At 40.7% G+C, this 14,336-nt stretch overlaps 1 protein-coding gene across 4 annotated transcripts in view; it reads right to left on the bottom strand.

Annotated features, from left to right (window-relative positions):
- Nucleotides 1-2,529: 2,529 nt before the first annotated feature.
- Nucleotides 2,530-14,336, bottom strand: part of pcdh1b (protocadherin 1b) — a 230,873-nt gene continuing 219,066 nt past the window's right edge. For 3 of the 4 annotated variants that reach the window (XM_017716244.2, XM_017716246.2, XM_037540343.1), the window contains one exon: nt 2,530-5,519. In XM_017716244.2, coding sequence (XP_017571733.1) covers nt 5,113-5,519 — 407 coding nt within the window. In that variant the 3' untranslated portion in view covers nt 2,530-5,112. The remainder of the gene's footprint in view (nt 5,520-14,336) is intronic. The other variant, XM_037540344.1, reaches the window with a different exon arrangement.

The following is a 14,336-nucleotide window of genomic DNA, read 5'->3' as shown; positions in this document are numbered from 1 at the left end:
TAAGTAAGACACTCACAGAACAGTCACAATGTTTGTATTTATTCTAATGGTTTATTGGCTAAATAAACGTTTACTGGTGAGATTAATTTTATTTTGCGCTGTACTGTATCTGTTGATTCCAATATCATCGTGCATCCTGAGTTAAACCCTGTTCACATACCAGGTCAGAGGTGTATTAAGCCGTCCTCTTCACAGTTTAGCTGTTTTGCCACCCTATTTAGAGTAGTTGTATATGCGTGAATATATTTGAATTCGAAATGAAGAAGTGAAGGGTGCATTTGACAGAAATAAAGTGGAATAAATTAGATGCTGTTCATCCTGCAGGGTAATTAAAGAGCTTTTTTTCTCCTTAATGAGTGATTTCTTTGTTAAAGCAGGGCCAGTGCACGCGTGTACACACATACACACAGACACTCAGCGTGTCACTGAGGGCGGTGTGTGTGTGTGTGTGTGTGTGTGTTCTGCACCAGCAGCTCATCAGAACACAAAACAGCAAAAATATTGGTGGAAGCAGATGGAAAAACTCAACTGCTGCACTTTAAAGTCGATATGTGGATGTTTTATTGTGGTGTGTTTTTTTTTTTTTTTTCTTCTGTGTATTCACACACACACACACACACACACACACACACACACACACACACACACACACACACACACACACAGACGGATATCACCCAGCAGGATCTGTGACAGTCGCTCTCCAGGGATAAACTCCAGGTTTTCCCAGCGGGAGCACAACACTGCCTAAACTGTCAGGAAGCGTTTACATCCCCACACACACACATTCTGCTCTATCTGAGTGTGTACGAGCATCAGCTGAGAAGCCAGGAGGAACCGGAATGATTAAAAGAAAAGAAACACAAGAAAACAAAACTCCACTTTAGCGTGTTTGCTTAATCTATTCTGAGTACTGCTGAGTACTACTGAGTACATTTAAGTGCTACTGAGTACACCTGAGTACTACTGAGCTCCACTGAATACTACTTAGTACTCTTGAGTACTACTGAACTCTACTTAGTACTACTGAGTACCTTTGGGTACTACTGAGTACATTTGAGTACTACTGAGAAAATCTAAGTACTACTGAGTACTGTTAAGTACTACAGAATACTACTTAGTACTGTTGAGTGCCATTCAGTACTACTGAGTACTGTTAAGTACCACAGAGTACATTTGCATATGACTGAGCTCTACTGAGTAGTACTGAGTACTGTTGAGTACTATTCAGTACTACAGTGTACTGTTGAGTACTACTGAGTGCATTTGCATACTACTGAGCTCTACTCTGTAGTATTGAGTACTGTTAAGTATCACTGATTATGACTGTGTGCTACTTCAGTAAATTGTGGCTGCAGGTACCACTCTCACCCTCTCCCAAGCACCAAAAAAATAGCAAAAGACAGCAGTTACAAAAAGACCTTCATATAAAATTTTCTAATTTTCTTAAAGTAACAAAATGCTAACTTTCTATATAAACTTTAATACTTCATTAAATCTATCAGCAGAACTTACCATAATTAAACTTGAAGCTTTAATCTGAATGGCCAATATTTTTGTGAATTTGTTAGTTAATTAACTTTTCTGTGAAGCAGGTAGCTAGCTATAGCGGATGCTAATCATGTGCACTTTTTAAGCACCACATCCAAACTGCTGGAGTTATTTCTATTACAAAATAGAATAAACAAATATCTAAACAAATATACCCAGGTAGTTATCTAACATTAAGTTAGCATTAGCTGACTAGTGCTAGCTAACATTTAATGTTACTGCTGTCAAATAAATCATAGCTAGGTAGTGATTTAATGTTAAGTTTGCCTTTGGTGATGTCACTGCTAGATATGCTTTAATTTAGCTAACATATGATGTTACTGCTAGCTAAAAGACAACAAACAATTATAAAAAAATTCAGATAGACATTAGGACTTCATCACTCATCTTAAAGAGTACCATTATCCTTTTGTTAGCTAGCAAAATGTAGCTAACATTAACACTGTTATGTAGTTAGCTAGTTAGCAAAGCCGACACTAAACATATGTGTATTTTTAGAGCACTGTATTCAAAGCACTGGAGTAGTGTTTATTACAAAATAGGTCAAAACAGAACACAAAGTGTAGCCATGATTTTAAAAAAATCTACTAATTTATCAAATAATTAAGTAAGCATTAGCTTGTAACTGCAAGCTAGCATTAGATGTTGCTGCTAGTGAGCAACTGATGTTACTGCTAACTAGCCTTTGACATTACTGCTAGCTAGCATTTGATGTTGCCGGTAGCTAAAGTCTGATGTTGCTGCTAGCTTGCTTTAGGTGTTGCCTGCTAGCTAACATCTTAAGTTACTCCTATATTGTTTGATTGTTACTAATGTTTGATATTACTGCTAGCTAATGTACAGTTAGAGTAATATTAATTGACTAGCTTACAGGATGATGTAACTAATTAACAAATCAAATCAAAAAGTTTTGGAGATCTGTATGAGTGGTGGCTGCAGCCATATATGTGTGCCCCCCCCCCCCCCTCCCCCCTCTGTCTCTGTCTCTCTCTCTCTCTCTCTCTCTCTCTCTCTCTCTCTCTTTCTGCCCCAGGTCATGCTAAACCCCAGCAGTGCCCGTCCAGAGGTTGAGAGGCTACTATCTGACTGCTGGTTCTGTCACTGTGAGAAATGGTTTGTTTGCTCTAGCTGGACCTCAGCGTGATCCGACCGACTGCATTAGACAGTCTAGTGTTTGATCTTTAAATGATCAAACAGGGATTTTGACATGAACTAAATGAACTTGTACGTGCGTCGTGACGGCAGGGACACAAGGGGCTCTGGCGTTTATTCCCTTTCAGCTGGAGGAGCAGAGAAAGAAGAAAGGCATAAGCTTCACTCAGCCCATCTTTACACAGAGAAACTTTCACACAGGGTTACAAGCTGAAACATCTGAAATGGCAGAAACAGCTGACGTAGTTGTATGATGTAAGTGGGGGTTAAGAGAAATTAATAACGTAGCTACGTAGATCACAAAGGTAGTAGGAAATTAAAGCAGCAGACTGGCATGTGCTGATGAATGCATGTTGGCTAGTTAATGATATTGATTATTTGCTGGTGACCAGTGAGCTATCTAAGCTAACAGTCTTCCAGCATATATTTAGCTCAGAGTAACATTGTTTGAAGTCATCGTATGGTACTTTTTCAGCATTTTGATTGGTTGTTTCACAAAATGTGCTAGCAAATCCAGCTTTCCATTCCTCAGTGGTCTAACTGAATAGTAACTAGTCCATCAATATTGTTGTCCATCAGTAAGCCTTGAAGTTTAACAGGTTAAGACGGTTACAGTTTACTTTCAAGTGACTGCATGAAAGTTTTAGCACATAAAGCCAGACAGTTTGTTTTGCACTTTCTTCCACCATCCAAAGGACACCAGTCGGTCTGTCCCTGTGGTGGACGTTGGAGAAGAACAGTGTGCATGCTGAGGTCACTTATGGCAGACTGTGTGTGGCATATTCCTCTGTTTTCCCACTGATTACAACTTCTGTTCACCAGCGTTACCACAGGTGCTATTTCCATTACTGTCACACATTATTAATAACAACTTTTAACCCTTTAATATTCCCAGTTCTACCAGCAGGACCAACCCTCCATTCCACATTTATATAATTTCATAATAACTAATACTTTAGCATCATTTCTCATGAATAATAAGCCTTAGGATGAGGATTACCAATAAGTTTAGGGGGGTTATTAAAGAAATTATTGAAGAACCTTCTCTTGAAAATGAAAAAGATATGGTCAATAATGAAGCAGCTAATATTTTAGACCCAAGAATGCTAATCCTACAACATTAGCCTCAAAGCTAGCTCTTACTTTTCCAGACTTAATGTTCTAAACTGTACAGACCATCTGACTAGTTTGATTAATTTAATGGAATGAACACAGTTCATCACTGCTGTTGCTTTGTGTATCTGACTGGGTTTGACCCACCATCCATCCATCCATCCATTCATGTACAAGAAGTCTCTGAAGCATCCATCCACACACAAAAGCGACTGAGGAACAGGTAGTGCGACGTGGACAGAGAGGTCCATCAAAGTGTTCTTAAAGTCAGGATTTGAAATGCCTCGTATGTGAAGGTACTGGTGAAAACGCATGTTTAGATCCGTGGCCCCCCTCTAAAGATCACAGCAATGACACGTGAGAGACGGTGGAAAAGTGTCTGATGGAGCCACCTGCTCTCCATGGAGGTCCTGCTGAAATCCACGCATGGGAGCTGTGGCAACTTTTCAAATCTGACAAATCGCATTAGACTGACCTGCTGTTTTCCATTTGTTTTCCCCCAGTGTTTTGGTTTTAATCCAAATCCCGAGTGTTTGGGTGATGCTTGAGGGTTATGGTGGTGGTCGTCTTCTTCTTCTTCTTCTTTTCTACTGTGATTAGTCAAGCCTGCGCTAATGCTAATGTCTTCCAGGCTGGCCGCTCATCATATTTACATCATTGTACATTGAAGGGAAAACTTCCCCAAGTGAAATGTCTGCTGCTGGAAACACTTTCAGTGCTTACGCAATTGCCATACGGTTTGTTTTTTGACATTGATCCAGCAGCTACACAAAATATAAAGCACAGCGCCGCCTACAGAACAGTCCATTACAGGATGTGTATGTGTGTATACATACAAGTCAGTGTACATGTTTTAAACTAAGCTTGTCCTCAGTTCAACCGAAATAGTCTAAAAAAGTAATGAAGGAAAAAAAAACAAACAAAAACAACTCAAGTAGGAACCTTTACCTATACAGCTTACGTTAAATTATCACAAAGTCGGATTTAAAAACTGTAATTACATTCTTTCAGCAGAAGTTTGATTGAAAAGTGAGTATCCTTCATTCAGTATTCACAAACACAAACTCGCACTCGCGTGATTGGTCAGGCTTTCTACGTACAAAACACGGAAGCAGGATTCCGATTCTTCATCCACAGACATGAAGGAGGAGGCCGATTACAAGGGGTCGGGTGGTGGAGGTGATTTTGGAGGTGATTCAGAATCTTCCTCCTATAGGCAGAGTGGATTGTGGGTGACGAGCACACCTGTAGCGTTAGGTTATCTCAGGTGAGGACGACCCACGCTAAGTGGGAGCTTCACAGGTAGATCTCTCTCTTGGAGCCCTGGCTGGATGGAGTGGTGGCCGACGCATAATCTGCCGTCTGGCTCAGCGGGATCTCCTCTAGGGGGCAGTCTTTGCCCGCCTCACCGCCCGCAGAGTAGGCACTGGTGTACGGTGGCAGGAAGCGGATGGCGGCCATCTTGTTTCCCCCTCCGTGCTCCTCCCCGATGGGCTTGGGGCTGCCGTTAGCCATCAGCTGGTCCTGCGACTCCCTCTCCGGGTAAGGCACGAATGTGGACAATTTGGGGCCACCCTTGGTTGTGGTTTTGTTGCGGTTCGGCGAGGGCTGGCCGGGCATCCAGCAGGAGTCGGAGTGGCCAAACTCAGTGCACTCACGCGTACAATTTCCTGTCATAGCAACGTCTGGCAGAGACCTTAAATCTGAAAGCACAGAAAGAGAGAGAGAAGAAAACATTTACAAAAAACGATTACAAAAGAAAACGATTACAAAACAATATATTTTCAACAGTCAGCTCAACTTAAAATGATGAAGTAACTGATTACACAGTGTTTTTTTTAGTTAACTCAACTTGAGAACACACAAACTTTTTAGCTTAATCAAAAGTTCTTCTGAATCTAGTTTGAAGTTTCTCAGTTAATTAAACAACACAATTTATTTTTCCACTCATTTCCACTTTATATCCCAGTTATGGATGGATATGACATCACTGGGGTTCAAACTCACAACCTCCTGATGCTGGAGTGAATTTTTAGACCATTGCATTACATGTAACTATATACACTTTTGCAGCAAATATCTTTTTCAAGTGTATTAAAGTTTTAAGAAGTAACTGGTTGGTATAATGTTGTGGGTAACATCTCTGCCGTCTACGCTGTAGACTGGGGTTCAATCCCCACCTTGGCAAACACCCTACACTATACCAATAAGAGTCCTTGGGCAAGACTCCTAACACTACCTCTGCCTACCTATGTAAAAATAATCAAATTGTAAGTCACTCTGGATAAGTGCGTCAGCCAAATGCTGTAAATGTAACTGATTATGTGCTCACAACTGGTGCAATGGACTAAGCTTTCATCCAGACAGAAGGTTGTCAGTTTGAATCCCAATGATGCCAGAGTTCCAGCAGGTTGGAAAACTAAGTAAAAAACATGGTTGCCTTAAAATTTTGAGTTCACTGAAATTTAAAAAACAAGTTAACAGAATTTATAAAACGATTAGAAGTTTAAATAAATAAACATTTTAAGGCAATTAGGATTTTTTTTAAGTTGAAACAAATCTTTTTTTACAGTGTATATTGCATAATGATTACGTGACGGATGCAGAACTAAAAAATGAGGCTTTGACTAAAGGAAGAAGTTTATGTTATGTGGCATGTTCTGAAGTTAAGCTGTAAAGTGTAAAGTGTAAAGTTACAAAGTGACATCAGCAAGTGAAAAAGGGATGCTGTATTCTTTTTGTATATATATATATATATATATATATATATATATATATATATATATATATATATATATACACAAAATATAAATATAATTCATCAGTATAAGTATGCAAATACTAACATAATTACTTTAAAATAACATCCAAAGAAGCAGTAAACTTGCAGGGGTAACTGCGGTTGAGTGCTAACATAAAATGACAACTGACCATAAATAGCTTTGGGCATCATATCTTCCTCCTTTGCATCTCCTCTGTAATCAACTGTATTTTTACTCTGCTTTTCTAGTGGTGAGATGCTCTCGGTCTGCTCTTTTATAAATAATGGCATATTCCTCCAAAAATAACCTGGTCTAATTAAATATACCTTGTCAGTGTATCAGAAGAAAATGATAATAATCAATTATGCGCAAACACAGAGAGCAAGCAGAGAGGAAAACAAGGTTAAAGAGGAAATCTCTGCAGGTTGGCTAACAACGTAATTATTTGATTGAGTGGATTAATAGTGTGTAAACAAGCTTTCAGATCACAGACACAAGAAAACCTAAAATGACCATCCGACAAGGAGGAGTCAGCTCTACTGCGAGGAGAGCGCAGACGGCCGAGCATCACTGCAGGCCTGACTCTGAATCTGTCACACACACACACACACACACACATACACACACACACACACACACACACACACACACATACACACACACACACACACATCCATTTCTTATCTATTAAGAAACACGAAGAACTTATCTACAAACTCATATTTACTCACGTATTTTGCACCATTTTGAAAAGTGCAGCTCTGTTTTAAATTGTGAGAATTGAGAATTGTGTGTGTGGGAAGTGTGTGTGTATAGGTGCGTGTGTGTGTGTGGGTGTGTGTGTGTGTGTATGTATATGTGCATGTTTGTGAGGTGTGTGTATATGTGTGTGTGTGTGTGTGTGTGTGTGTGTGGGAAGTGTAGGTGTGTGTGTGTGTCTGTGTGTGTGTGTGTGTGTGTGTGTGTGTGTGTGTGTGTGAGGTGAGTGGATAAGGTGTTTGTGTGTGGGGGGGGGGGTGTGTGTGTATATGTGCATGTTTGTGAGGTGTGTGTGTGTGTGTGAGGTGAGTGGATAAGGTGTTTATGTGTGGGGGGGGTGTGTGTGTATATGTGCATGTTTGTGAGGTGTGTGAGAAATGTATGTGTGTGTATGTATGTGTGTGCGTGTGTGCGTGTGTCTGTGAGAGTTGTGTGCGTGAATGTGTGTTTGTGAGGTGTGCGTGTATATGTGTGTGTGTGTGTGTGTGTGTGTGTGTGTGGGGGGGGGGGCGTATGTGTATATATGTGTGTGTCTGTGTGTGTGTGTGAGGTGAGTGGATAAGGTGTTTGTCTGTGTATATGTGTGTGTGTGGGGAGGGTGTATATGTGCATGTTTGTGAGGTGTGTGTATATGTGTGTGTGTATGTGTGTGTGTGTGAGAAGTGTAGGTGTATTTGTGTGTGTGTGTGTGTGTGTGTGTGTGTGTGAGGTGAGTGGATAAGGTGTTTGTGTGTGGGGGGGGGAGTGTGTGTGTATATGTGCATGTTTGTGAGGTGTGTGTGTGTGTGTGAGGTGAGTGGATAAGGTGTTTATGTGTGGGGGGGGTGTGTGTGTATATGTGCATGTTTGTGAGGTGTGTGAGAAATGTATGTGTGTGTATGTATGTGTGTGCGTGTGTGCGTGTGTCTGTGAGAGTTGTGTGCGTGAATGTGTGTTTGTGAGGTGTGCGTGTATATGTGTGTGTGTGTGTGTGTGTGTGTGTGTGTGGGGGGGGGGGGGGGGGGGGGCGTATGTGTATATATGTGTGTGTCTGTGTGTGTGTGTGAGGTGAGTGGATAAGGTGTTTGTCTGTGTATATGTGTGTGTGTGGGGAGGGTGTATATGTGCATGTTTGTGAGGTGTGTGTATATGTGTGTGTGTATGTGTGTGTGTGTGAGAAGTGTAGGTGTATTTGTGTGTGTGTGTGTGTGTGTGTGTGTATGTGAGGTGAGTGGATAAGGTGTTTGTCTGTGTGTGTGAGGTGAGTGGATAAGGTGTTTGTGTATATGTGTGTGTGTGTGTGTGTGTGTGTGTGTGTGTGTGGTGAGTGGATAAGTTGTTTGTCTGTGTGTGTGTGTGTGTGTGTGTGTGTGTGTGTGTGTAATATATGCTGCCACTTCACTGAATCCCATAATAGTGTGAGGCGGTTGATTTGCGGCTGAGGCGGAGCTGTGGGGTTGCCGTGGGTGACAGGTGTGGAGGACAGTGGCAGGTAAAGCCGTCCGATTCTGACAGTTAGCTGCTATCCCACTGTCCCCGGAGTAAGCGAGCAGTCCAGCAGCGGTGGACACGGTCAGACAGGCAGAGACAGGCACAACCAACACTCACAGCAGGAGTGGCAGTGGGAAGCGGGATGGGGGGCACAAAAGAAGTAACTCAACATATTGCAACTGATTCAGAAGTCGAGTGAAACAAACAATTCATTTTCAGCAATTTATTTAAACTGTTAGTCTGTGACTACTGAGTTACAGTGACTTTTAACAATTTATTCCCAACTAATTATTTTACTCTTGATTTATTTTCAGTGAATCACTTTTATCCCTTTTTAAAGTAATTTGTTTGGACACACCCCAGTTCTACTCTTTCTTTGAACACTTCTTCATCCCTTGCTCTGTTTGGGCACTCCCCAATCCCTCACTTTCTTTGGACAAGCTCCAATGCCTCACTCTGTTTAGATACACCCCAATCCCTCACTCTAGTTCAACACACCCAAATCGCTTGCTTTGTTTGGACACGCCCCAATCCCTCGCTCTGTTTAGATACATCCCAATCCCTCGCTTTATTTGAACCCACCCCAATCACTTGCTCTGTTTGAACACACCCCAATCCCTCACTCTGTTTAGATACACCCCAATCCCTCGCTCTGTTTAGATACACCCCAAACCCTTGCTCTGTTTAGATACACCCCGATCCCTCACTCCAATGACTTACTCTGTTTGGACACACCCGAATCAGTCACTCTGTTTGGACACACCCCAATCCTTCACTCTGCTTGGACACGCCCCAATCCTTCACTCTGTTTGGACACGCGCCAATCCTTCACTCTGTTTGGACATGCCCCAATCCCTTGTGCCATTTTGCCACCTTTCCATCTCTTGCTCTGTTTGTACATGCCCCAATCCCTCGCTCCATTCGGACGTGTCCTCCCCGACCCTGACCTCTGTCTGCTGGTGTATAAACCTCGCTGAGACTAATTAAACTTTGGGCAGATTAGAACTTTGCCTTGTCAGTCTTTATTCATGCTTAAACCAGTTATTACTTTTTGGGAAATTAAATTAGCCAGCTATTAATTAATTGAACCGCCACTTCTGAGAAAGAATGAAAGAGGGAGAAGAAGGGAGAGAGAGAGAGAGAGAGAGAGAGAGAAGAAGGGAAGAGAGAGAGAGAGAGAAAGAGAGAGAGAGAGAGAAATGAGATATGAGATAGGGAAGCGAGATGACAAAAGGCAGAAGCAAAAATAGAATCATTTTTTTAAACTTCTTGAGGAAGGATGAAGGGGTATGGCAGAAAGGAGGAGAAGGGAGAGAGAGAAGGTAATTCTCTTATTATGGCACTGCATTAGCTGCTGTAATATTCTGCACCACTGTACTGCGCATAAAACAGACCACAGAAAAGAAAGCAGCAGCTGTGACACAAAATCACACTGCCAGCGCCTGAGTCTCTCTATTTCATAGTCAACAGCATCAACTATGTTGGCAAAAAGAAACGTCAACACATCAATTTATTATCAACTAATTATTTACTTAAGGGAGAATAGCTCTGTACAGCTCTGTACAGTATTAAGTTCATGTTATTTATAGTAATAAATAGCATAACATCAGTACCACATCACTGCCACATCACTACCACATCACTGCCAATAGCTCTGTCAATGGGGGAGACAAGAAGGGTCACAGACACCTTGATACAATTGCTGGCTGGCTCCCACAGTAAGCTGCATATGTATAATATGCTGCATATTATACTTCTATCTGATATATTACATTAGATACCAGAGCTGTCAATCAATACTGTAAATTCAATTATATATTTAAATTGTTAAAAAAAAAAAGACTGCTTCAAGAGTTCTGGGATGGGTCTGGGTCGCTGCACTGAACGCACCGCATGATGGACAGCAGTCACATAATGTCACTTTTGTGAAACGTTAGTCCAGCTAAAAAAGTAAAAATGTAACTACAACTGTGTGGTAACGATGGCAGAGAGTTCACAACCCAACTCAGCCTCAGAGAAAGAGATCCCATTTGGAAACACATGGGCAGAACTCAAAGCATTTGAGCAGAACTCAAAGGTCAGCAGACGGCCAAACTGTGGAACTCGAGATAAAGTTGTCTGAGCTGTGTAAGCTACAGTTAGCCTAGCATTACAGCACTAGCAGCCTGAGCATATCTTGAAAATATGCACCCAAATGCATTGAATTCAGTTCTTCCTCAAATTCAGCGCCCCCTGATAAATCACGCTCACAGGTGCATGTCAACACATTGCACTGAAACAGTGGGAAGTGAGGTGAGTGAAAAAGTCTGAGGCTGAATTCTGCTCAGTGGATTCGACTCCTGGGGATGTATTTTGTGAAAGGGAACATAATTTTGAGGGGGGACTGAATCTAATGCAGCACTCTTGTTGTATTGGTTTGCCCTCTTATGGACATAATTTGCAAAAACAGATATTCATATGATTTGAAACTATGTGCTTTTTTGGAAGTAATAGCTGGACCTCATTTCTGGATTGTTTTTACAGCCCTAATGCACATCAGATAATTAGTCATGTTAGCTGTAAAATAAGAATCCAAAGTATCTCAGTGTGCCATTCCTTACCACTTATTTTGACAGTTTTCAACTACACTCTTAAAAAAAGATGGCTCTACAAGGGCTGTTTAGTAAAAAAAATGGTTCTTTATAGAACTATAAACACTCACAGATCCAATGCATGATTAAAGGGTTCTTTACATCATGAAAGCGTTCTTCAGATTGATGGTGAATGTCTTATGTATGGTTCCATATACACTATATTGCCAAAAGTATTCACTCACCCATCCAAATCATTGAATTCAGGGGTTCCAATCAATTCCATGGTCACAGGTGTAAAAATCCAAGCACCTAGGCATGCAGACTGCTTCTACAAACATTGGTGGAAGAATGTGTCACTCTCAGGAGCTCAGTGAATTCCAGCATGGTAGAGTGATAGGATGCCACCTGTACAACAAGTCCAGTCATGAAATTTCCTCGCTACTAACAGTGAACTGTCAGTGGTATTGTAACAAAGTGGAAGCAACTGAGAATGACAGTAACTCAGCCATGAAGTGGTAAAATGATAGAGTGGGGTCAGCGGATGCTGAGGTGCATAGTGCAAAGAGGTCGCCAACTTTCTGCGGACTCAGTTGCTGCAGACCTCCAAACTTCATGTGGCCTTCAGATTAGCTCAAGAACAGCGTAGAGAGCATCATGGAATGGGTTTCCATGGCCGAGCAGCTGCATCCAAGCCCTACATCATCAAGTGAATGCAAAGCGTTGAATGCAGTCGTGTAAAGTGTAAAGCACGCCACCACTGGACTCTAAAGCAGTGGAGACGTGTTCTCTAGAGTGACGAATCATAGATTTTCTGTCTGGCAAGCCGATGGACCAGTCTAGGTTTGGCAGCCGCCAGGAGAATGGTAATTGTCTGACTGCATTGTGCCAAGTGTAAAGTTTAGTAGAGGGGGGATTATGGTGTGGGGTTGTTTTTCAGGAGTTGGGCTCCAGATTTTGGACAATTTCATACTCCCAACTTTGTGGGAACAGTTTGGGGACGGCCCCTTCCTGTTCCAACATGACTGCGCACCAGTGCACAAAGCAAGGTCCATAAAGACACGGATGAGCGAGTTTGGTGTGGAAGAACTTGACTGGCCTGACCTCAACCTGATAGAACACCTTTGGGTTGAATTAGAGGGGAGAATTTGAGCCAGGCCTTCTCGCCCAACATCAGTGTCTGACCTCACAAATGCGTTTCTGAAAGAATGGTCCAAATTCCCTTAAACAAACTCCTAAACCTTGTGGAAAGCCTTCCCAGAAGAGTTGAAGCTATTATAGCTGTAAAGGGTGGGCCGACATCATATTAAACCCTATGGATTAAGAATGGGATGTCACTCAATTTCATATGCACATGAAGGCAGATGAGCGAATACTTTTGGCAATATAGTGTATTCTCAGTTTTTTTCTTTTTTCTCTCTCTTTTTAAGCATCTTTCTCTTCTCTCACTTTGTCTCCTCTTTCACTCCTTTATTGCTCTGTCTATAATTTTTTTTTTTTCCTTTTCTCTCCCACTTTCTATTTTACTGTCATTCTTTTTTCTGCTTCTCTTTCCAATCCCTTTTTTTCCTCTCCTTTCTCTCTCTTTTTCTCCCATTTACTCACTCCGCATCTCCTTTTTTCTCCTTTTTCTCCCCTTTTCTATCTTTTCTCTCCTCTCTCTCAGAATCATTTGTAAGCTTCGTTCTTTGCATCTTTTTTAATAAGAAGAAAACTTACATATTACATTTATGCTAGATGCTGAATATGCTTGAAGATGAATAACTGAATAAACCTACAGTTTTATTTTAAATATAAAACATCTTGTCTAGTCAACACTTCTTTCAGTCTTAGAGTCTGTGAATATAATACAGTATATATGAATAACAACATAACCAAGTTTAAAAATCAGTGTATTACCATCACTGTGCTTTAGAATTTGGCTGGACTTCATTAGCACTATGCAGGTATTATTTATAAAGCTTTCCTGAAAAACGTACCTGCACATTTATCATCTCTACTGATTAAAGAAAGCACACAGAGGAGCTGCAGACAGTCAAAAAAAAAAAAAAATCACTTCCCTAATTTAGCTTTGGCTGTTTCTGCAGTGCGGCTGAGGAGGAACTCTTCAAAACACAAGACGCTGATTATAGTGAATCATTTTAAATTGCTGTTGAGTCACCTTCATACTCAGAAATACTTTTATTTGTACATGTATTTCTTTATTTATGGATTTCATTTATAATATATTTTTAGATTTAATACAGAACATGCATTAATTATGTCTGCAATTACAGACACTCTTAATGGTTTAATTAAACAGTAAAGAAATAAATAAGCAAGTCATTTGTGAATAATTCCTGAGCGGTCAGTGTGACCAGCACAATGTCCTTCATCTCCACTAATTTGGTTCAGGCCCTCATACAGTGGTCATTACTAATTTATAAATAAATCATTAATCTGATGTATTGCCTAATTTCTGCAGTTGAGGCCACCAGAATATTGTCATTTAAATATAATCAATCAAACATAATAAACCCACTCTGGATTCAAAATGACAAACACAGGCAGTAATTAGCTTTACTTTTAATGTTTTTGAGAAATATGACACTGCTTTCTTGTTCAGGTTGTGTGTCAAGTGTCAAGATTATTATCCAGATTATATTAATGTAATACAATGCAAATGCAACCATCTCTAAAAAGCACATTAACCACTCAACACCCCCTCCCACTACATGACATCATAAACCATTACATTACTTCACATACCACTACATAAACCATCATATTATGCCATAAACTGTTACATAATCCATTGCATCATAATCCACTACAAAAACAACACTACACCATAAACCACTGCATAAGCCACTGTATTACTTCTCTTACCAGTCTATGACATCATACATCACTACATAAACCACTAGACTACATCATATACCAGTATATCATAAATCACTATATAAACTACTAGATTGCA

Source organism: Pygocentrus nattereri, chromosome 8 (genome assembly GCF_015220715.1).
Source record: "Pygocentrus nattereri isolate fPygNat1 chromosome 8, fPygNat1.pri, whole genome shotgun sequence".
Taxonomy (NCBI): domain Eukaryota; kingdom Metazoa; phylum Chordata; class Actinopteri; order Characiformes; family Serrasalmidae; genus Pygocentrus; species Pygocentrus nattereri.
This window is presented reverse-complemented; position numbering and strand designations above follow the sequence as displayed.